We start from the raw sequence: 24,393 nt of genomic DNA, 5'->3' as shown, positions 1-24,393 counted from the left end.
ATCCCATATTTATATTGATGCATAATATCTGGACTAGGTTTCATTGTCAGCTCTATGTCTTTTCACACAGCCAGGCTTTGCTCTTTGTTCTTAGCAGAGACCATACACAAGATTTTCCACACAAAACATAACTACAGAACATAGTTACACCTTTCCAGCAAGTTTCTATCTATCCATGAAGTACTCAGCAGCAGTCAACACAATTTGAGTTTGGAGAATCAGTTTTATTGGACAAGTGAAGTTTAAACGCTACTTAAAGCAGAGCCTATTTAAAGGCTCATTTCTAAGAAATTAAATCCCAAACGCTTTTGTGGTTCAAATGAATTTAACACCAAGGCAGCTTTGCTTCAGATGCCTGTTTACACAGAGCAGGGGTCTCAAACTCCAGTCCTCAAGGGCCACAGTCCTGCAACTTTTAGATTTGCCTCTGCTGCACCACCTGAATAGAATAATTAGGTCATTAAGGCTCTGGAGAACTGATCTACACAAGGAGGAGGTCATTAAGCCATTTCATTCTGTTTTGAATCTGTGGCTCATCTAAAAACTGCAGGACAGTGTCTTTTGAGGACTGGAGTTTGACACCTGTGAGATAAAGGATTGTCTAATTAGGAATCAAGTGAAGCAACATGCCATACTGTTAACAAAACAACTCTTGTTAAAGGGTTTTTTGATGTGAGGTTCTGTGAAATTATTAGCCCAACAGTTGATTCACAACTTGCAGTTGAACCCAAAATTTCCTCCATCTTGGCGCAGCTGCAGAGGGCTGATCTGCCAGACTCTGCTCAGCTGACTGGAACAAAACTCACTTTATAAAAATACCAACTCTTAAAGTTTAACTGTGTACACAATGAGGTAAATCACTGTGAAGGTCCACTCCATAGCATTTCTTTAACACACTTTAATCAGTCATTCACAAAGGAGCTAACCCAGTTATCTAAATCAGCTATATTAGAGCAGGGACACAGAAACATGAGGGACTGTAGCTGAACGCCTGGGTTTACAGGAACAAAATTCTTTTATTGCTGAGCTGCAGTTCTTCAATTCTGAGGTTTTTCCATTAGTGGATCTGCTCCATCGCTCTCATCAGAGTCCCACGCTGTGCCAACATCCTGCACAGCAGCCAGGAACATGTCTGCTTGGACATCCTCCTCATCTGACTGAACCAGTGGCTCCTCCTGCTGCGTCTCTGCAGCCTGGTCTGGCTGACTGCTGTTTATGGGAGGAGCTTGATTCAAGGACTCCAAAGAGGAAGAAGTCAGGTCTGGACCTATTGAAAGAAGGTAAGGAAGGTTAACTTGTATCATTCATAGTTTTTGCTGTGTCTCAGCTCTAACTCTAGCCAGCTACATCTGATGTTGTAGAGGACTGAGTATAGAGACAGGAATTCCTTTAAATCCTCAAATCTAAACAAACCTGACGTCAGAGAGGATCCACAACTGGAATCTTCACCAGTGGAATTAAGAAAATCATCCAGGGCCTCCAGGTCTGATAAGTTAATAAATGTCATCTGATCCAGAACAGCCACATCGACCCCTGCAGACTCTGCCAACACACATCAGCATATAGTTAGAATTCTGGTGCACCAAAACTGTCCATTAAATTTTATTTATGTAGCAAGATGAAACCTGGTACAGTTTATGTTTATCTGATTAATCGTGTCCTCAGTGGTGCTTAAAATAAATGTGTAAAGAAAAAGAAGTCACCTTTGCCCTGTAGGCATCCAGTGGACAGATACTTCTCTACGTCTTGGTTGAAGGCTTCCTCGTAGACCTTCTGTCGCTCTCGCAGCTTCTGCTGCATAACCAGCTCCATTTCTGCCACTCTCTGAGCATGCTCACACTTCAATTCAGCTACAAAAGACAAAACAATTATTAAATATGCAAGCGGAACTGAAACCACTCCATGCCACCATAAAACCTGACTTTTAGTCCTGTTGTCTTCATATTGTATTTCACCTTTACGTATAAAGGTCAGTCTAACTGAGACAGCAGACTGATGCTTCAAACAAAGGCAGGTCAGCAGTCTATTGAAGGCCACCCAGAGTGTGTCCATGTGTTTCTATCAGCTACTGATGAATCAAAGCTCAAGTTGATGCAGTGAAGTGAGAGATCAGTATGAGAGTCATCCAGTTTAGGATTGTTTACTTTGTTGCTCGTTCACCATCATGCAAACCTCCTTTTAATATCACTTGAAAACTTTATTAATACCCCCCCCCCACACACACACACCTGACCTCCATGAAGACTGCTTCTATGGTTGCCAACCTTAAAGATATTCATTTATTATGACATCCAGGCTTACATCATGTTTTCAACAGTTGGTTACAGTGAATTCAGGGCAAATAATCAGGTTAAGAAGGTTGTTTCAATGGAGAGAATAAATTCTCAATAATGTATTAATAATAAATTGAGCTGAAAATAAATAATTACTTACATCGTGTGTTTATATTGTCAGCAATAATAATAATAACAATAATAAACTCTTAATACAGTTTTTTTGGGGGGGAATAATGTTTTCTTTACAATGCCAACTCATTTTCATTTCAGGTTTTAATTTCTACACAAAAAGAGAGAACAGGTGTGTCAAAGACTCTGCTGCTTACCTTCCAGTAAATCCGTCTCCTTCCTGCACCAAAACAGACAGGTTCTATTAAAACTCAAGTAATATCAGTCTGTTCCTTTCATTTGCTTTTTATGCAGAAAGAAATGCTCTGACCATAACCAAACTATTTCCTTATTATTCATCATTATGTCCCTCATTATATTTCGATAACCCAAACTAAGTCACAGTTTATCTACATTAAGGTCCTTCAACAAAGGGACAAACTTGAACATCATTTTATGAAAGAAGGCTAAACCAAAAAGTTTGATTTGATAAACTGAGCAGAAAAAGAAGAAATATAGAAACATAGTTACAAACTAACTGTGAGGACAGTAAAAAAAAATGCAAGAGGAATTTCAAATCTTAAATTAAGCTATTAACGGGGCGTGCCGTGGTGGCGTAGCGGTTAGCGCGACCCGTATTTGGAGGCCTTGAGTCCTCGACGCGGCCGTCGTGGTTCGACTCCCGGACCCGACGATATTTGCCGCATGTCTTCCCTCCTCTCCTTCCCCATTTCCTGTCAGCCTACTGTCGTATAAGGGACACTAGAGCCCACAAAAGACCCCCTGGAGGGGTAAAAAAAAAAAAAATTAAGCTATTAACATATTGGTATAAAGGCCTCGGCATTGCTGGTGTTCTGCAGGCGTCGACCCGATTTTTCAGGAGTTTTTTTTGTCCCTAAAGGTTTTAAATAATCCTAAAAATAAATGAACTGCTCCAACCAATGAGAGCCAACGTCCTTTGTTGACATTCACTGTCAGCTAAACTGTGTGTTGCATCACTTCCTTAAAAAAAAGGCTGGTGTTGTATTTGAAGAAGATTGAATGCCAAAAGGTGTGAAACTGAAACAAGACAAAACACAGAAATACTTGGTATACAAAACACGACTTTATATCGATGGATGCTAACGGTGGAGCATAGCTTACATATTTGAAGTTGTTGTCCGACCAGAGCCACCATATTAACAATTTAATCCATCATGGTTGTTGTTTTTCTTCCTGCTTGCGCGTATCAGGACGCAGAATAGGGACATTTGTCGAGTATCAGTGACGTTCAGGTCGGATGAATGCGACCTGGACTTTAGGTCACATTTGAATCAGATACGTATCAGATACCCAAGTGGCCTGGGTACCACTCGAAAAGAATTAAACCTCTGTTGTTCAGACTGTCTGTCATAAAAAGATCAGAAACACGTCGCATCACGTCAAAAAAAAAAAAAAAAAAAAAAAATCGGAACTGGGTCACTTCAGGCTGCAGTGTGAATGCAGCCTAAGTGTGAGCGCGGGAAGTTTTGAGAACAAGCATTACAAGTTTTTGAGAAGAAAGACATGAAGTCCTGCTTTCAATATTAAACTGTAAACAAAAGTATTAAAAGTTTTGAGAACAAAAGACATGAAATCCTGCTTTCAGCCTGAAAATGTGTGCTGTTGGATCTTGGATTATGGCAGAAAAATTCCTCCATATATTTGCTGCCTTCGAAGGATCTGGTGTATGTAGGATGGGTCCTTCAAAGGCTGTGAATAAACAAAGCAGCCCCTGAATTCAGACACACTGATGGTGTGTGTCCGTCCTTCAGCCCCGTGATTCTACTGTGAGGAATTCTTAAAGCATCAGCATACAGAGACATTTTGGACAAATTGAACTTCTCCTGTGTCAAAAGGACCTAGAGACTTCTGACCTCAACAGAAAACCTGTAGAATGATTTAGATTATAGTGGAGACTGTCATCCACCATCAGTGTCTGACCTCACAAGTGTACCTCTGAAAAAATGCTTTAAAAAAATCCCATAAACACACTTTTTAACTTTGAACAAAGCTTTCCCAGAAGAGTTAAAGCTGTCAAAGTTACAAAGCATCAACAGATATCATAAGCTTTGTGCTGAAGAACAAGATGGCACTCAGGTAAATCTGTCTGTTAACATGGATGAATACCATGGTAATATAGTGTATGTGATATTCCTGATAAGCTGTTTATTTTCTGATAAAAGAAAATGAACATAGCTTAAAGATAAATGACTGACAACAGAAACAATAAAATCACCTACCTTTTCTTCTTTTTATATTCTTCAAGTTGACTCATATGATGATTCTTTACAGTCTGTTGCTCACACTGACAACACAGAGTTTCCAGATGCAGCAGTCTGCTCTCCATCTCTGCAAATTCACCTTCTAGTTGAGCTAAAATACATTCAAAATAAAAAAATAAAACACATTTATACATACATACACACCTGTTATATTCTCATCTGTTTTAGTAAATGACTTAATTTTAATCAAATAGTCTAAATTCAAAACATTTCCTCAAGGTACTTTTCATGAGACATAACTCATATTGTGTCATATACAATCCAAATTATGTAAATAGTTTTAATAGATTCAAAAGACAGATTGCATCTCGTTTTCAGCAGGAAACAGTTCATTCTGTTCAGTGAACCAGTTCATTCTGTTCAGTGAACCTTTAGTGCAGCAGTAAGAGGTCATTGTCCTTAGAGGAAGTGTGTGCTTGATAGACAACAACAGTTCCTCAGGTTAGGCGTAACTGGTGTGGTATCTCAAAAGTGAATGAATGAATGAATGAACACTTTATTATTGTTATTGTACCGAAGCACAACAAAATTCATTTTGGATAAATTCATCCAGAGGAGACAATTACCAGACAAAAACCTGGGGCTGCTGCCACTGAATGCAGCGCTCTTTATGTTAGAGTGAGACGGTGAGATCAGGGAGTGTGTATCTGTAGGATGGGGAAGAGCGTCATGTTTACATATCATCCAGGAGATCTGAGAGAGCCAGCCAGCCAAGGCTGACACAGGGGAGACAGTTCAGATAGTGACAATATTTTTCAGTTGGTAAGACTTTTAATTTTCATATACCCTAAAGTCTCACTATTACATCTCCATTGTTTTTCCAATCATCCAAATTAGTGTGGCCATCCCGCTGGACCAAACTAGCGACTTCTCCAAGACTGATTCCATCCCCCCGATGAGCACAAGGGTCCACAGCTGGTCTGCCAATCTCAGCAAGAATCACATCCAGCTAGCGGCTCTGGTCCCACATGTTAGTTTGAGCGTTCACTAGTCGGATCCATAATTTGTAGATTCGCAGGATGTGCAAAGAGAGGCTCCAAAAAGCAGCACAAAGACAAAGCAAAGCAGGGAAAAAGTGGGTAGGGCAGTGGGTGGGTAGGTTAGAGAAGCGCTAGCTCTCTCTAACATTTTATTGGCACTCCTACTTGAATAATTCATGTGCATCAACACTACCAGAAAGTCTTACTGCTTTACTTGCATTGTTTGAAGAGATTCCCATGTCGCTAGCATTGCATGTTGGAAACATGAACAACAGCTGAACAACAAAAAATAAGTCTTTTATGCCACTTACAACTTTCATCTCTGAACAATTCTCCCTCTGTGTCGCTGTTTGCAAGTTTGTCCTATTAGGTCATATGGTCATATGGTCATTAGTTTGATTGTTGTGGGGTCCCACAACAATCAAACTAAGTTGATATCTGTCAATAAAAGACAGAAGCAACTGGATTGTCATGTTTAAAAATTCTGCTTTCCTGGACTCCCACATTCACTGTTTACTCCATCATAATGGATACAAGAGTGAGTGATTAATAGAGTTAATCTGGAACACATACACACCTATGTTAGCAGTAATGGCATCAAGTTCGGTGATGAAATCTGGTAGGCTTTGCAGTTGTTCCTGTAGGTGCGTCAGAGCAGCTTTTCTCCTCTCCCAGTGTGCTGACAGCATCACTATGTCACCATCCACAGACTAAAAAATAAAGAAGGATTAAAGATCAGAGGTTTCATTTCTAATCATAAACGCAAAACGGGGCCTGAAATGTGCGAACGCTACTTTCTATGAAAAGGTAAGAGTTAAACGTACCAGTTTTATTTATTTATTTTTTACAACTGACTAACGGATACATTTTTTTAAAGGTTTTATTGGCTCTTGTGGCCTTTATTTGATAGTTAATTGACAGGAAAGCGGGTAATGAGAGAAGGGGAAGACATGCGACAAAGGTCGCCAGGCCGGGAATCGAACCTGTGACGGCCGCGTCGAGGACTAAGGCCTCTATATGTGGGTAGTGCTTAACCCCTGCGCCACCACAGCACACCCAACTAACGGATAAATTATGTCAAGATGTGAAGCATTCAACGTAATTCCTGTAAACATCTAAATACTGTGTAATGCTGCGTGATGGATGGATTGGCGTTGATGAAAGATGCTGTAAATGGGAGAATTGGGGGAAACCAGTTTTCAGAGATCATCAAAATCTTCTGGCCCATGATGACTGGCTTATAAGTCGATTTAGACTCTCCATAGCGCTGCTCTTGGATCTATGTGTTAAACTGGGTCAGAGCCACCGGAACCAATCCATCCCTGTCCAATTACAGGTGTTAAACACTCTGGGGCTCCTGGCAATTGGCTCCTACAAGGCAAATTAGCAGACAGGTATTTGAATGGGTTAAAAAAAATAGGTAACTCTCTGGAGCCACTTGGAGGAACAACATAATTGTACAAAGTTCTCCATAGGTGTGGGATATCACAGACAGTGCTGGATGGCATTATTAACATGGCCAGTCCAAACATCAGATTTTACCACAACTACAGCTCAGGCAACAGAGAAATACTCATCACCATTCATAACATCCGTTGATGACTTATATTGTTATCAAACAGATGTCTGAGGTTTGTGTCAGGGGTAATATCAGAGAAAGACTTCATTAAAGTGTCACACTTCCTACAGACTTTTGAAACTAAAACTCTGAACTTGAAAGCCTTGATTAAATCAGTGTTTTCCCGTCCTGGTCCTCAAAGCATGCTGCTTTGCATGTTTCAGAAGTTCCCTGCTTTAATACTCCTGATTCAGCTAATGGCAGTTCAGCAAACGACTGTTAATCAGCCATCAATTAAAATCAGTTGGACTGAAAAGCAAGGACACACCTGAAAAAACACAACAAAACACAGTCCGTACCTCGGCTGTCTGGGTACAGGCTTTGGTTCTTTTATGGAGCAGAAACCAACTCTTCTCAAACCTAAAGAAAGATAAGAACCGTTTCTTTCCATCCAAGCATTCTGGATCTGCTTTACTGAGACCAACCAAATCAAAGTCCTAATGGGTCAGAACGCTTTCACCCAGACAATCAGTGCAATCAGATCAGTGCAAAATAAACAGCCTAGTGAACACATTATGCATGTCAGAGAGGGACAACCAGGGAATTACAAAAGCATAGAATCTCTACTGACCTATTCAAAATGTCAAGTCCACCACCTAAAAATGGAAAACCTTCTTCCAACCTGAAAGAAAGATTGACAATGTTTTAGTGAGAAGTTTAGTGACAAGAGTCCAGGGAGCTACTACTGATTCCAACACACACTTCAACAAGGTTGACTGGTAGAAATGGTGTTGCAAATCATAGTCATACCTCATGGAAGTTTGTAGTTATGAATCACTACTTAAAAAGTTTCTGGAGACATTGGTATACTTACACAAATTCAGAGGTAAGTGACAAATTCTCCAGTTACATTTATGTATTCTAGGAAATATGTAGTTTTAACCAACAATTGTGACACATGAGATCTACCTTTTTAGCCCTTAAATGCATTTTTGTGTACTTTGAATGTCTATGAGTGCAAAAAAAGTAAATTTATTCTCTTGCAGTGCTGCATAGATATCTTTATATTCTCTTTGGGTTAAATTTTCTCTATAACATTTTTCTTGTCTGTGATGTCATTGCATTTTCTGTGGAACTGTTAAAACAAGGTCATGACTAATCAGTTTTGTGAATTTGCCACTTTTTTTCTTCACAGCAATTTTGTAGTCCAAGTTCAGTTATGCTGAAGTTACAAGTAGTCCAGGAAAAAAGGTTCAGCTTTAGCTTGTACTAATGCACAAGATTCCATACATCACCCCCAGCATCAGATCAGCATCAGATCCTGTTTGAAGTGTCGGCTTAAGTCAGTTTTTGGAGAACTTAACAACGAGTGCTTCAGCAACCTCTGCCAGTATCCAAAGAGATTTTCTGACTTTGTCTGATTGAGGGTCAGTTCCTCCTCTCTACTAAAACGAGGGACAAAGCAAAGCTCCAAATAACGCTAAAATTACAACAAAGATTATTTTAGACATTAATTTTGTGTGTTGATAATGACATCCAGGCAATTGGTTTGATACTGTACTGCATGTTCTGGATATAATTATTTGGTTTCGTTTTTACCGTTTTTGCCTCGGGGAACACAAGACCCAATTCAGTAACGTTCTTGACGCTTGAGTTAGTGAACTCCTTAATTATGTGAAGCTTTGTTTACTTCATTCATTTTATAGTAGCGTTAATATTTTAAAAGATATCTGGATATACATGGGCAGTATAGCTAAACTCCACTCCACAATGCAGGTAGTTAGTATGGATGGAGAGACTGTAATTACAGTAACACCATTGTGATGCATTTATTTGAATGTGTGGTTCTTCATTCTCCTGCTCTGTGTCAGACTCTGGTTCCAACATGTAAGGTTGGATGGACAAGTCCTCTGTTGTTAACATCTTTAATAAACTTTAAAATAAATAGTTTCTCTGCCAGTAGATAATCATCAGCGGTATGATTATCTAGAGGAATGCTCTGAGACCTGGAGGGATCGGGGCATGAAATGTCTCATTCACATGAAAAATAAAATGCAACAAAACAAGTTGCTCCAAAACACACTTCAGAACAGGGCTAACAGGTCTGTGGAGCTATAATAACGAGGAATTCAGACCAAAACATTGCAGTTCTACTTTGCAGACCATAAGTGAATGATTTACATATGAAAATAAAGCATGATATGTCCACTTTAAGTAAAATGGCTTTGTACTTGTATAGAGCTCCTTCAAGTCCAGAGGACCCCAAAGTGTTTCACACTACAGTCATTCACACATTCACGCACACGCCCACATGCTGATGGTGGCTACCTGCTGGACAGTAGCCACAGCTGCCCTAGTGCAGTCTGACAGAAGCGAGGCTGCCATGACCCGGCGCCACCGGGCCCTCTGACCCCCATTATTAAAGTAAAGTAACTTCTTAATATGCAATAATTTTTCCCAACAGAAGAACTGAAACTAAAGACAGGATTGTTCTGTTTTCTTCTATGTGAGATTGTGCAAAAAAAGAGATTTTATTTCAAAAAAAGATTTTATTATTAAATATTTTCTTGAGGGACATTAATACAAGTTGGCTAGACAATTTGTGAAGCTCACAAAACTGGACCAGTAATATTATGTGTAAACAATACAGTGTGTTTGTGGTGTACACACAAACACAAACACACAGATTACATGTCACCTGGATTTCCTCTTGATTTTGGTCTCTTTTGACATGTCTCCCAGGGTCTTGAAACTGAAACAGAGTGCAAACAGAGTGAGATGAGGACAGCAGTAGAGTACAGTACAGTAGAGTACAGTAGAGGAGAGTACAGTAGAGTAGAGTACAGTACAGTAGAGTACAGTAGAGTACAGTACAGTAGACTACAGTACAGTAGAGTACAGTAGAGTACAGTACAGTACAGTAGAGTACAGTAGAGTACAGTACAGTAGAGTACAGTACAGTAGAGTACAGTACAGTACAGTAGAGTACAGTAGAGTACAGTACAGTAGAGTACAGTACAGTAGAGTACAGTAGAGTACAGTACAGTAGAGTACAGTAGAGGAGAGTACAGTAGAGTAGAGTACAGTACAGTAGAGTACAGTAGAGTACAGTACAGTAGACTACAGTACAGTAGAGTACAGTAGAGTACAGTACAGTACAGTAGAGTACAGTAGAGTACAGTACAGTAGAGTACAGTACAGTAGAGTACAGTACAGTACAGTAGAGTACAGTACAGTAGAGTACAGTACAGTAGAGTACAGTACAGTAGAGTACAGTAGAGTACAGTACAGTACAGTAGAGTACAGTAGAGTAGAGTACAGTACAGTACAGTAGAGTACAGTACAGTAGAGTACAGTAGAGTACAGTAGAGTACAGGCCCCGCAGTATTCTGTAAAACTAGGAGAAAACTGTGCTTGATGTTGTGTTTAACTTGGGTAAATTCAGGGAGGGTTTTGGTTACTGAGAACAGACTAAAAACATTTTCTAGACCAATCAACAACAACAACAACAAAAAAACAATCGACCCTGTGGTTAGAGTGAAGTTACACTCTGAAATACCCTCTTACCAACCAGTTAATCTGTACTTTCTACTTTGTTTCACTAAAATATTGCATGTTTAACGTGCTGCTGAGCAGCTGAAACAAAACAAACGGTCCCCTGTAAACTTTCTAAATGCAAAATGTCCCGACGCCACACAGCTCCAGCCTTCACTTACAATCTAAAATGTTTTGTAAAAACGAGATATAAAAACAACAACTCTCTAATCCCTAAAAATAGTATGACAAATTAAGACTCAGCTTTGTTGAATCGTATGGGAATAAAACCCCCGGACTTCGGTAGCAAGAGACGGAATTAATGTAAAAATGTACCATAATGCACCGGGGGTTCAGCCGCTAGACTCGTACAGGGCTGGGGGTGACGTCATTTCACGATCTTACGCGTCACATGATCATCAGCTGAGACCAATAACTACAGACTGCGATCAAAACACGGGTGTCTAGCAGATTAGGTCACCAAAAAGAAATCCAACTAGCTAACATTCCCTTCAGTGTAATGCTGACGGTGCACCTCAAGCACGGGATAAAAGCACACCTGCTACTTTAACTACTATAGTAAGTGCAGCTGTTTCTACATTAGCTAGGATATCCAAAACATCATGTTGTGGTCCACAAAAAGCGACAAACCTGGTTGAGAAGTCCTGTTGGACCATGTGAAGTCTTTCTCTAAAATTTCCAAACATTTCTACCGAATTTCAGGGTCAGATTTGTTCCTCGGAGGAAGCTGCCCCAAGCTGTTATCCTTCTTCTTTTCCGTTTAGCTACTCTCTGTATCCTAAAAACCACGCTTCTGCCATCTTGTGGAACAATGCTAAAACAAGCTCTGCTGCTGCCCTGTGTTCATCTCTGGAATCACTGTCGTTCATGTATTTATAGGTAAAAAGCTTTGAGTGCAATTAGTTAAATGAACAAACTGAAACAAAAATAAAGATTTACAAGTCGCATGACTAGATTCAGTACCTATGTACTGAACTCTGTATATGAACAACATTCTCTGTTGCAGATTGAGTTCTCACCTGCTTTGGCACTGTGACAGAAGCTTGTTAATAATATTACTTTGGTTTTCTATTTTATTTTTACTTTTCAAGATTCAAACCTCTACTGTTTGCTTTGTGCTGTTTGGATTTTAATCTGAATGCTTACTCTTCTTATGGATCAGTAACTTCTGTTGCTGTTTCCCATTGACAGGACATTGCACAATACAAAGATATCTTACTCAGTTTATAGTGTTATTTAGAATATTTTATTGTGCATATTAAGTCAGTTATTAAAATGCAGTCATAAAACTGTTAAATGACTGCTTTTGATGTAGCCAGGACTGACTGCAAAGTTCATTCTGCTGAGTTCTCTTTTCATCTTTTAAGCAATTTCCTTATTCATTTTAAGAAAGTTTTTATACTTGTACATTATGTTATGTATGTAATTACATCACTATGTATATTGTATTAAATATGAAATATGAAATGTCTCAATTTGACTTTAAACATCCCTCTACCTGTGTGGGCAGAATGTTTGATGAGCCACTGATGAGACAGAAGTGTTATGTGAAAAGGCCGACAGCACGGTTGTCTTGGTGACATGGTGTCCTTTATTAGTGAAGGAGTACTCAGTGGTTCACAATATGTTTGCAGGTTTTGTTGCAATCACATCCAATTTTATACAATCCGTTGTAGTCCAGTAGGATTTTAATGAAAGGTACAATGTCAGATGGTTAAAACAAATAATCTGAAGAGTTGGATGACTGTTTTAATTTCAAGTGAAACAATAAAACTCTTATTAAAACTCAGTTTTAGAAGCATTTATAATGTGGTAACACATATTCTCTAAGTCAGTCTTCACACATCAAAATACTGCTGCATGTTTTTTAACAGGAACATGTAAAATAGAGCATATTACCCCATCCTGCCTTCGCTCCACTGGCTGCCAGTGTATTTTAGAGTTCATATAATTCTTTTAAAAACCTTTTGGAGGTTTTAAACAGCCTTCCCCTGCCTTATTTAACAGAGCTTCTCCACTGCTACACTTCGTCTTGATCACTCATATCTGTTGTTCCTGGTCATTCCCAGTTCTAAGCCTGGGAACTGGGAATGACAAGGCCTTCTCTGTGCCTGTAAGCTATGAAACACCCTACCTTCACACATTCAACAGGCCCTTTCCCTATGCACTTTTAAAACCCACCAAAAACTTATTTTGACCTGGGGGTGTCCAGGGGGGAAAAGTTAGGACAATTCCAAGGGCCCTCAACTGACAGGGGGACCCCACAATTATTTTGTTTTTTTTGTTTATAGAAATAGAAAAAATGTGGGGCCCTGCTGATTACAAAATAAAAAATATTCCGTTTTTAAAACTTGTTTTTAGCAGTAAAAATGTCTTGCTTTAGCTAGCAACAGCAGCTCAGGGAGCAGGTGGAGGAGACTGATATTTTCACAGATTAGCTGTCTCATAACAAACTGTCACTACATGGTGACAATTAACTACAAACCCTAACCCTAACTACATAGCATTTTTTTAGAAGTCTTGATTGCTTTATTTATATTTTGCATGTTGTCTATGACTGTTGCTCATGGAGAGAGACATTTCAGTAAGCTAAAACTAATACAAAAAAAAAATTAAGCAGCCTATTTGCATACAACATGTGGACTGTTGTATGCAAATTTCACTAGTAATAAATATTGTGCTATTATCCAAAGAAGCAAAGCAGTTGCAGGCCTTTAAAATTTGATGCCTTTTATGGGTCAAAAAGACTCAAGAAATTGTAACAGTAGGTGGGGTCCAAATTAATTTTTGTCATGGGGCACAAGATTCCTGGCAGCGCCCCTGTTTTAATCCATTGGTTTTCAACCCAACTGAGATTTGATTTTACTCAATTGGTATTGATTTTATCTCATAATGGAGTATAGGGAATGCAGAGTTATGTGTTTTACGGAGACATGGTTGCAGGACTGTATCCAAGACTCCAACATCTCTCTGCCAGGCTTCCTGACTGTACTATACTATCATTTGATAGTACTATCAATGATGGTACTATACTATCATTTCTGCCAGGCCTTTACAATGCCCAAGTCTGAGTAGCTTAAATCTAATTTTCTCTGCACTCAATTATAGATTATTTATAGCATATTTGCAAGGCTTGCTTGTTATTTATTAATATTCTGTCATATTGAATTACTTACATCTCTCTTAGGTGCCTGTATCTATATTATAAACTTTATATCTTATGGTTATACTCTATTAATAATATTTAAGACATTTAATGGACAGCTTGTCAACTAATAAGCCATTATTCCTTGGGGATAAATAAAGTATATTCTATCTATAAGAGCAGACAGCGATTGAAAGAGCAGCAGGAAAAGAAGGGAGTTGGATTAGCAGTGTTTGTGTCATCCAGAACATGTTCCTGTGAAGTGTCGTATCTGAAATTAAGACATTCAACTCTTGGCAGTGAGTTTCTGACCATATTATTTACCAAGAAAATTCACCAGTGTTATTTCGGCAGTAAGTTTACATTCCACCCTCAGCTGTTGCTGATAATGCAAGATGCAGACACAACATTCTAATCCATTTGTGGCAATATCTGGTGATTTTAATCATGCCTCACTCTCTTTAACACTGCCAGTGTTTCACCAGTTTGTCAACAAGATTTTGGATTTGTTTTATGCTAATGTCAAGGATACACCTCCAAACCAAGACCTCACTCTCTTTTTTTTATCTCTGCTCTAAATATGAACCCCTTAAGAGACCTGCTAGAAAGATGGCTGCAAGGTTGTTATGAAGCAACTGATTGGAAAACCTCAGCTCAGGTCCTGTGAATAGTTATAATTTTTATACAGATTTTATAGTTAAACAAACTTAAAACACGAAGTGAACATCAATGAAAAATTCTAAATATTTTGAAGGGGTGATGAAAAATTTAGTACCACATGGAAACCCTGTGAAACTCTCAAGCAGTACAGCAGGGAAGAATTACTGAAAATTAAGAATCAGACATCCTGATTTATATGTTCAAAGTAGGATTTTATCCCACCAGAGCTACGACAGTCAGATGAGGTTTTTACCATTACCCCTGTGTGGGTAATGGTAAAAACTAAAAGATATAACCGAAAGCAGAATCAGGGCAAACGGAGCATACACACTAGGTTACAAACTAATCCACACAGACCAGCTATTTCCAGCCTTTTCATCACCAATACCAGATATCTCGCCAACAAGCTAGATGAGATGAGGTATGCATCGCATCCTGCAGGTTAAATAGCTGCGTTATGATCATCACCAAGACATGCAGTGTTGTTTAAAGTACTGAAATCTCAGAGTCAAGTAAACGTACAAGTACCTCTCCAAAATATGACTTTGGTAAAAGTCCAAGTCACTGACTGAAATGTTACTTGAGTTAAAGTCTTAAAGTATCTGAAACGTCTTGTACTTAAGTATGGAAATTACTGTAAAAATAGATGTACTCAAGTAATGTAATGAAAAGTACAAGTAAAAAGTAAAACAAAGCAAATGCAGTTTGAATGACATTTTTTATATTTTGGTAAACTTGTCAAATACACTTAAAATAATGTACACAACCAAGTGCAGGCAAAATTAAACCTGCTAATAGATATACCTGCAGGCATCATTTAGTTAAGAAAATTAGGTGCTTTACCTATAGCACAAGGTTAACTTAACCTGCTTTACAACTGAACCAGCTTCTTAGCATACCCTAAAATACAAAGTTTTTGTAAGCCTCAAGTTTTCCCTTCAAGTAAGATCAGTGCTGAAAATGAGAAAAATAAATAGTACAGAAAATGCGGCCAACATGAAGAAAAAGAGCTGTTACGATTACTCTACTTCACAAATCAGTGAATCAGTCAATGCTACAGTCAGTAGGTGGTGCACACAACTGGTCATTATGCAAAAGAAAAAAAGAATTGGGAGGGAAATGCAGCTTATTGGCATCTGTAAACCTGGTTTTGAACTTGCATGCCTTTCCTATATTCGTTAAATTTAGTCTAAATTGCTATCGCTATGGCTTCTGTCCCCCCTTGAACAGAGGAGTCTAGGTAGCCTGCTACAGTCAACATTAGGCCTAAGCTAAATACACCACGTGTGGAACTGAAACAATGCCAAACAAAGTTCATTTATGGTCAACGTTTCACAATACAGTAGTGCCTAGTGACCAAGCTATAGTTACTGAAACAGGAGGATTATAACCATTTCATAATTAGTTACCTCGATGTGTTTCTTCAAGTTGGACGGGGAGTTTTTGTAAGATAGAATTTCCACATCTTCGGGCAGGAATAACATACATTTCATGTCGTACGACGAATCTTTAACACCCACGAAAGAGTATATTGTGTTTAAATAAGGCCATGGGCTCTCATCACCAGCTGGTGGTTCCCCTGGAGCCATGTCCGACGTAGTTGCAGTCGTTGTGGTCTCCGTCTCCTCCTCCATGTGGCTGCTGCTGATTGCGAGACTTGCTTTGTGTTTAATGGGAGAAGCAAAACAGGTGTATCCTATTGGTGGTGATGAACAAGCCCAGCTAAGTAGGCTACCGACTTTGTTCGGTAGCCTGCTTGCTACTTGCTAATCAGTAGGTGGGATCAAAACACTTTGTTTCTCTCTCTCGCTTTTTCGTAACGAGTAACTAAACCACACATTGAAAATGTATCGGAGTAAAAGTACGCAATTAAGTTCGGAAATATAGTGAAGTAAAAGTGAAAGTCATCAAAAATGTTCATACTCCAGGAAAGTATGAAGTACTCCAAAATATACTTAAGTAAAGTAGTGAAGTATTTTTACTTCGTTACTATACAACACTGAAGACATGGTTTCTCTTTATGACCTCATTGCCCATCTTCTGATGGATACTTCCAGCAGGATAACGCACCGTGTCATAAAACATGAATCATCTCCAACTGGTTTCTTGAACACAACAATGGGTTCACTGAACTCAAATGACCTCCACAGTCACCAGATCTCAATCCAGTAGAGAACCTTTGGGATGTGGTGGAACGTGAGATTTGCATCATGGATGTACAGCTGACAAATCTGCAGCAACTGTGTGATGCTATCATGTCATTATGGACCAGACTGTGAGGAATGTTTCTAGTACCTTGTTGAATCTCTGCCATGAAGGATTAAAGGCAGTTCTGAAGGGAAAAGGGGATCCAACCCGGTACTAGCAATATGTACCTAATAAAGTGGCCAGTGAGTGTATTTAATGAACATTATTGCACACCTTTTTTTCTACCAGTTGCTATTAACCTTCTGTGTATAAAGTCATTTTGTGCTTACGACTCTCGTCAAAGCTTTAACCACACCTTTGTGTCCAAAGACTTCTTTCATTTTGCTCTGAAAATTTTGTGTTCCAGTAGATTCTTCAAGATCTATTATCTATAGTTATATTTGAAACTTAAATCAACGTCGCCTTCAATAGCTATTACCACTTCTTGTGAGAAAGGGGCATTTTCCACATGTTCTAGAAAACAGCATTAGATATGCTGCCCTGAGGGGAGGTGAGGGGAGGAAAATGCAAATGTACCATGTAGCTCTATGTCCAAGGACAGCTAAAAATAATCAAGCACTAAAAAAAACACCTCAGCTTGTCGTCTGAGAAAGATTAATTATTTCTCTTCGTCCCCCAGGAGAGTGTTTTGGGATGAAGTGACATGCGAATGAACACATCTGCTCCCCATGTTGGCTACCACACAGTCTTTTCCTGCACACACTCACTGAAACACACCGACATTAATTCTAACTGGCACTGTGCCGTCGTTGGATATCTGATCTCTCCTGCTTTCTCGTACACTTTTGAGCAAGCATACATACTGTATACACACACTAACTTCTGCACACGACCCAACACACTCGTGCTGACCATCCACCTAAAAATAATTACTTTGCCTCTCTTGATATATATAGATGCAGATTTTAGAAGATCCCCGCATTATGCTCCAGACACAGACGTGACACTGTCCTGTTTCGTCATCCTTTGTAGAAAATGATCATTAGTTGACTATTCGATCAGTTCCTCAAGTCTCCTGGTTCCTAATCACTGACCCTTCAAGTAAAAAAAGAGAACAAAATAGACCTTGTAGAAATGTTTTTGAGTCTGTTTCTGGTGCCTAATGTGAAAAACACCCAGGGATGTTCAGTCCTTCGTCGGTGCCCCAAATACATCCTGTTCTCCAGTCCAGCAAATAGTCAAGGTCACCTTGTCAAGGTGCACACGGTTTCTATTCTAGTCTGGCTGAATCATTTTCCCAAAAACATATCAAAGCGATGGCAGCAACACCTAAAAACAACAGCTTTAAACTAATTCAACTTTATTCACTAATAAAATGTCCAGATTTTGAATAAATCAAAACAGAGAAAATACACGGCCAGTAGAAACTCTGTCAGTCTGCAGAATTTCCACAAGGAAGATGAATATTTGTTGACTGTGAGCCAGAAGTTCACTAAAATGAGAGGCAGGTCTATTTGTTTTCCAGAACAACCAAGAGGAAGTAAGCTTAAATAACACAGAAAAATCAGAGCTGATGCTTTTAACTCTAAACATTATATCTGAAGCATCAAAACAGCCAATAAATTGAGAAAGTAATGAGGAAACAGATCTTTATATAAAAAAGAATTTATCAACTAAATTAAATGATCTTTTCACCAATGACAACAATTCAAACTTTAAAATATATTGTGAGGAATATCAGATCAATAGAATCCATCCATCCATCCATCCATCCATCCATCCATCTATTTTCTTTACATCCTTATCCCATTGGGGTCAGGAGGGCTTCTGGTGCCTAACTCCAGAGGTCAACGGACGAGAGGCAGGGTCAGCTGGACAGGTCGCCAGTCCATGGCAGAGATCAATAAAAAAATTAAAAGAATTATTTATAAACTGTTTAAAAGAGAACTTTATGATTAAGTTGAAATAAGATTTTTTACTGCATTATTATGGAGCAGTGATCTGCTGGGATGAACTTTCATGAGATACAGAGACAGACTGCACACACACATAAAGAGGCCCAGGGCAAATAATGAAAATACATCTAACACAGTGGTTCTTAACCTGGGTTCGATCGAACCCCAGGGGTTCGATGAGTCGGTCTCAGGGGTTCGGCGGAGCCTCTGCCGTGGAGGTAAAGACACACTTGTGTAAAGCTGTGATGACAGGCCGCGCCTGGCCATCACTTGCTGCAGAGGATCATGTTACATTGCTCGGCCAATCAATGCTGCGGGGAATTTAGTGCACGCAGTATCAGCGGCTGTTGTAGCTGTACATCGCGTGGTTTCTTTCTTAATATTTTTATCCATACTAAATATGTCGAGCAAAAAAAGAAGAAAATGAACAGACTTTGCTCTGAAGATGCCCTTGCCAAGGTGAAGCCACGCCTCTCTGAACTGGTCTCCCAAAAACAACAGCAGAAGTCACACTGATTTACAGGTATGTCATTTGTGCAATACTTTATTCTGGCCCCAAAAAAGTATTTTGTGGATTTAAAACGACAAAAAACAAATTAAATTTAAAATAAAAAAATTAAGTTATTAATAAAATAATAATTCTTTGAAAAAATCCACATTTATTTTTAATTAGTAAAATAGTAAAAAAATATTTGGGGGGCTGAAATTTTTTTATGGGGCCAAAATATTTTTGGGGGGCCAGAATAAAGTAACACTGTAACTTGCTGTGAGTTCATGGTTTTGTTCTTTGAGCAAAGTGACGTTCATGCACGGCTCGTTTTGTGCATCAGCAAAAAAAACATATACCTATGTCTTGAATTTGGAAAAAAAATCTATTTTATTTATCACTAAAGAAGGGTTCGGTGAATGCGCATATGAAACAGATGGGTTCGGTACCTCAAAAAAGGTTAAGAACCACTGATCTAACATGTATTTACATGAACAGTCAAACACTTTGAATTGCCTTGTTGCTGAAAATGTGCTATATAATAAATAAAATGACCTGACCTTACCTTACCTTAACATCACCATAAATTTCACTTATATGCAGTTTCAGAACCCAGTACTAATTATTTTAAGAGCCAGTTTATCATCTTTTCTAGGTTTCTATCTGTCAGAAAACCTGCAACATGTTGACCAAGTATTCTAAATGACTTTTCAGGCTCTGTGATTTAATTAGCAGGACAATAAATCAATAAAAATGACTTTTAAGATACCATATACCATACATACACTATATTAACTTTGATTCTTTTATATGAGCTTACATGTTAATGTTGCTGCCTTTCTTATCCATAGTTTTCAGTCCACATGCTTCACTTAGTCAAATGAGGATTATGAATGATTACCATGAAACGCCTTTAAATGATTCAATAAATGTATAAATGACATTGTTACGGCTGCAGTGGGTCTCTGCCCTTTTTCCTTGCAGGGTTCTGGATCCAGGCCTTCTGCAGGTGTGGTGTTTTTCCCTGATTGGTGCTCTGCTGTTTTAAAGCTGCCATGCTGCAGCAGACAGGAGGCTTTTCCCTCTCCCTCCTCAGAACTCCATTTGGTTTGGTTTGTATCTTATGGTTGGGTTTTGTTAGGTTTGTTTTGCATTTGTTTATTTCTGGTTAGCTAGAGGTTTTGCATAATTTTATTTTGGTTTCTCATTTCAGGTATTCACTTTTCAGGTTTTGCTTCTTTAGTATGATTTGATAAATCAAATTTTCATTTAGTCAGAAAATCCTTTGTGGTCTCCTTTAATATTACCACCACCATAACATACATATTTAATTTGTGTCTTTAATTTGTGTCTTGAAAATGTTACATTTTCTTGCTAAAAACAAAGAACAAAAACATTAGTTCCAACACTTATGGACCAGTGACCTGTCTAGGATGTAACCCACTTCTTGCCCAGTAAATGCTGCATATAGACATAGATAGATAGATAGATAGATAGATAGATAGATAGATAGATAGATAGATAGTGTTGAGGAAAATGATTGATTTTGGTGCTTAATGCAGTTAATCTTACGCATGTGTAAAAAGGGTAGGTTTGATACTCTTGTTTTGAACCGGACAGACAGGGGTTAGAATGTGGATCACTAAATGGGGCCTTTTGCTGCCTGTCTAGAACACAGAGCCATAAATTCACATTCTTGCAGGCAGTTGGGGGGAGACCTGCTGGAGGCCAGCATCTGCGATGGTGTAAAACTAATGCAAAATAGAAGATTGAAACCCCTTAACATTTAATTTCTAAGTATTGATACCATGTTTTTACTGAAGATTGTATTATCTCATTTTAAAATTACTAAATGATGAATGTATTTGAAAACTGTATTATCTGTGACGATATTAGAAACAAATGGAAATTGTTTGAATGAAAATGTTTTCCTTACTATTAGAAAATCGCTCAGGAATTATACTTTATTTTGTCCTGTGGATTTTATGTATTATTTTGGCAGAACTCAATCTTTTGGGGGGCTGACTGTGCAAAAGCAAAAACTGGGGTTTGCAAAGATAACATTTCTTGAAAAAATACCAGATGCAAGTCTCTTCGAGAACGTTAGGAGAGATAATGGAAGAGACGTCAGATTCCGAGGGTGTCTGCGAAATCTTATCTTAAGACTCTTGGCCCCGGGGACATTCGTACCTGGTATCCTCCAAGATTAACTGGTCCGCCCTTGTCTCTCGACAGAAACCAGACGTCTTTGGAACTTCGCTGTAAATTAGGAGACTTCTCAAGTTTCCCTTAGTCCCTACGGGAGTTTCTAATTGGTTAAAGAGCGGAACGCCTTAATTGAATATATTAAATTGGAGAAACACCCACTCAGTATAAAATTTCACGCAAGCCTCAGAAATTCAGAATGCTACCACTGTTTTGCTTTTTGGCATAAGCTTTCTCCAAAGACGCGTCTTTGCCCCCCACCCCCTTTGTTTTCTTTGTGTTTCTTTTTCTATTTTTCCTGTTACAGGTAATGAATATATATCTCTGTACCTCTGCAGCTTTGTTAATTGATTCATGCGTTGTTTTGTGTGGAATTAAACTCTGTGATCTGTGACGTCAACGCGCAGTGTCGTGGTTTCACTTCCTCCAGCCGGAGCCCGCCTGCCAGAGATCCCGGGACTTTAAGGAAGAAGGAGCCAAACTTTTTGTCCAAAGTTAATGTTAATTACTCTTCCTTAATAATAGATAGATAGATAGATAGATAGATAGATAGATAGATAGATAGATAGATAGATAGATAGATAGATAGATAGATAGATGGTTCCAGTCCTCTTCTCAGATATTTGCTCACTTTGCGTTATTCATTTTACAGTAACTCTTGATACTGAGCACGAAAGAACAGATGAACTGGTTTAGATTTATTTTTCATGTTCATGAACAGGGTTAGGGTATTATCAAAGATAATTAACAACTCCTTTGTCATAATAGGGTAGACATGAGAGGTAATCTCAGTATAATTTTATTTAGCTAGAGCACAAGGTAACAACATGAGCTACTTCTTCTTCTTCAAACCTGTTTTACATGTCTAGTTTCTGAGTTCTCCCCCACCGCAGGCTCAGAGCTATGTTGTTCTGCAGAAGTATCCATCCCAGGAACCACCTGAAGGTGATGTCTGTTGTGACATGGGAACATTGGCCATTTTCACAAGGTAGGGTCTGGGCTCCTTGTAAGTCCTTTGGAAGTCTAAAGTCCTTAGACTTTATCTACAAAGCCTGGACAAAGGTGGCAGGCTTTGTCCACTTTTTTTCTCCATCAAGTTTCACTCTCACGTTTTGACCAGGGTGAAGTTCAGGCAGTGGGCGAGCTGAATATCTGCAGTTGTAGAAAAATCTGTAAGAATCTTTTGCTTTTGCATCCTTTAAGTGGACTGGATTTGGCATCAATGTCTTTTCCAGGACAGGATCAGCAGTGTGGAACTGTCGGCCAGTCATAAGTTGTGCTGATGGACAGAGCTCTTATTGTTCCTTTCAGGCTTTCATGTCAATTTTTGGTTTCTCATGCATGCTTTATTCTTTAAGGTTGATTTTATTGTCCAGTACTTTTTGATTTTATGTATGTGAAAAGCAGACATAGTAAAGTTTATATAAATGAACTGAACTTACTCTATTGTGGTGAACCAGCTGCAGCTGTAATGGCGAGTGGATCTCATGCAAGCGGTGAGCATGACAGTGATTAACAACATAAGACTCTCCTGGCTCTAATTGGTTGTTTCTGACTGAGCAATGTGTCATGGTTTGGGATAATTTCTTTATCCACATGTAGATTACTCTCAGGACTCAGATGGAAATATTAAAAAGTTTATTGTACAAACAATGAATTGAGTGTGTGTCTCTGTCAGGGGAATCTGGAGAGGGAGAAGGAAAAGGGATCTCTGCAACAGAATGGAAGACTATGAGTGCTGAAAAACAGGCTGGAAAGTACAGGAGGAATGAGGTTTCTTACTGATTATGGTGGAGAAAAGTCTGTGAGGGAGGGAAGGTGGAGAGAGGTTCAAGCTGGGTCTGTATGGGAAAGGTGCCAGAATGAGGGAGATCTTGTGGATACCAGAGTGAAGCCACTGGATGGTGGTGAGGTTGGAGGGAGGACAGGTTTCTCCCTCCAACCTCAAGCAAGCTTGAGGAAGAGGAGCGGAGCGTTTCCAGTCGGCAAACAGGAATCAGAGGTACTAATCTTGAGCAATTCAACAATTGGACAATCAGGAGGAACGGAATCCAGGAGGTACCATGGAACTTTGGAAGGAGAACATAAGAAGGTAAGTTAAGGAAATATTCAACACCACCACAATCCAAAGGAAGATTAGACATAGGTCTGTGATTTATTACAAAAGAAGGTTTGTTAAGTAAAGGTTTAATTACAGCTTAAAAGTCAATTGCAGCTTTCTTTAAAAATCTTTTAAATTGTTCTCACCTTCAGCAATACCCCTTTTTACTCTCATCATGAACTGGTAAAGTTTGTTATTTCAACTCACTGCTTCTGATTGCTTTTTCATGTTTTATATTTCTGTGGATCTCTACTGGAAGCCAAAAACTGGCCTAATCTTCATCATCAAGTTCTCTATTTGAAGATGAACGTGTTGACAGCTTTGTCGATTTTATTTGTTAATTCATGAATCCTGTAGGCTCCAGTGAATCTGTCTCTTAAGGGTGATGGTGACTGGAAACATACATCTAAATGGCTCCTTGCGTAGATGAGTCTCTTCATTCTCACTGTTTACTGAATTTGAACGATCATGTTTTTACTTCAAAAACGTTCTTTTTAATGAGTTTATGTTCTCTACCAGTCTGGAATGTGACTCATAAGGTTGTAGGTAGTAATAGTGGTTAATAATATTTGCATCTTGTAATAATATTGTAATAATATTTAGTTGAATAAGTACAATTATTACTATTGAATACATGTTTAGATAGCTGTGTACAATATCAAATATTGAAAGAGTTTGAAACTCAATCTGGTCGTAGGATGATATCAGTGTCAGAAGTTTATTTTCTGACACTGAAAATAAACTTCAGTGTGCATTAATTTGCATTAATGATGCAATTAATGATTGCATCATTAATGCAATCATTAATTGCAATTAATTGCATTAATTGCAATCATTAATGCAATTAATGATTGCATTAATGATTTAATGCAATCATTAAACTTGCATTTTAATGATTGCGTTGGGTGAACC

At 38.7% G+C, this 24,393-nt stretch overlaps 1 protein-coding gene across 1 annotated transcript; it reads right to left on the bottom strand.

The window, feature by feature from the left end:
• Positions 1-883: 883 nt before the first annotated feature.
• Positions 884-11,645, bottom strand: LOC102216620 (dysbindin-A-like). The gene is made up of 10 exons (XM_023331251.1): positions 11,411-11,645; positions 9,924-9,977; positions 7,857-7,907; positions 7,585-7,645; positions 6,245-6,377; positions 4,646-4,778; positions 2,603-2,625; positions 1,704-1,850; positions 1,414-1,542; positions 884-1,267 (listed from the first exon to the last, which is right to left on the bottom strand). The coding sequence occupies exons 1-10, from the start codon at positions 11,464-11,466 to the stop codon at positions 1,038-1,040; spliced, it is 1,017 nt and encodes a 338-aa protein (XP_023187019.1). The 5' UTR covers positions 11,467-11,645; the 3' UTR covers positions 884-1,037.
• Between the last annotated feature and the right edge of the window lie 12,748 nt (positions 11,646-24,393).

The sequence above is a fragment of the Xiphophorus maculatus genome, chromosome 3, assembly GCF_002775205.1.
Source record: "Xiphophorus maculatus strain JP 163 A chromosome 3, X_maculatus-5.0-male, whole genome shotgun sequence".
Lineage (NCBI taxonomy): Eukaryota > Metazoa > Chordata > Actinopteri > Cyprinodontiformes > Poeciliidae > Xiphophorus > Xiphophorus maculatus.
The sequence above is the reverse complement of the archived record's forward strand: the minus strand, read 5'-3'. Positions and strand labels throughout refer to the sequence as shown.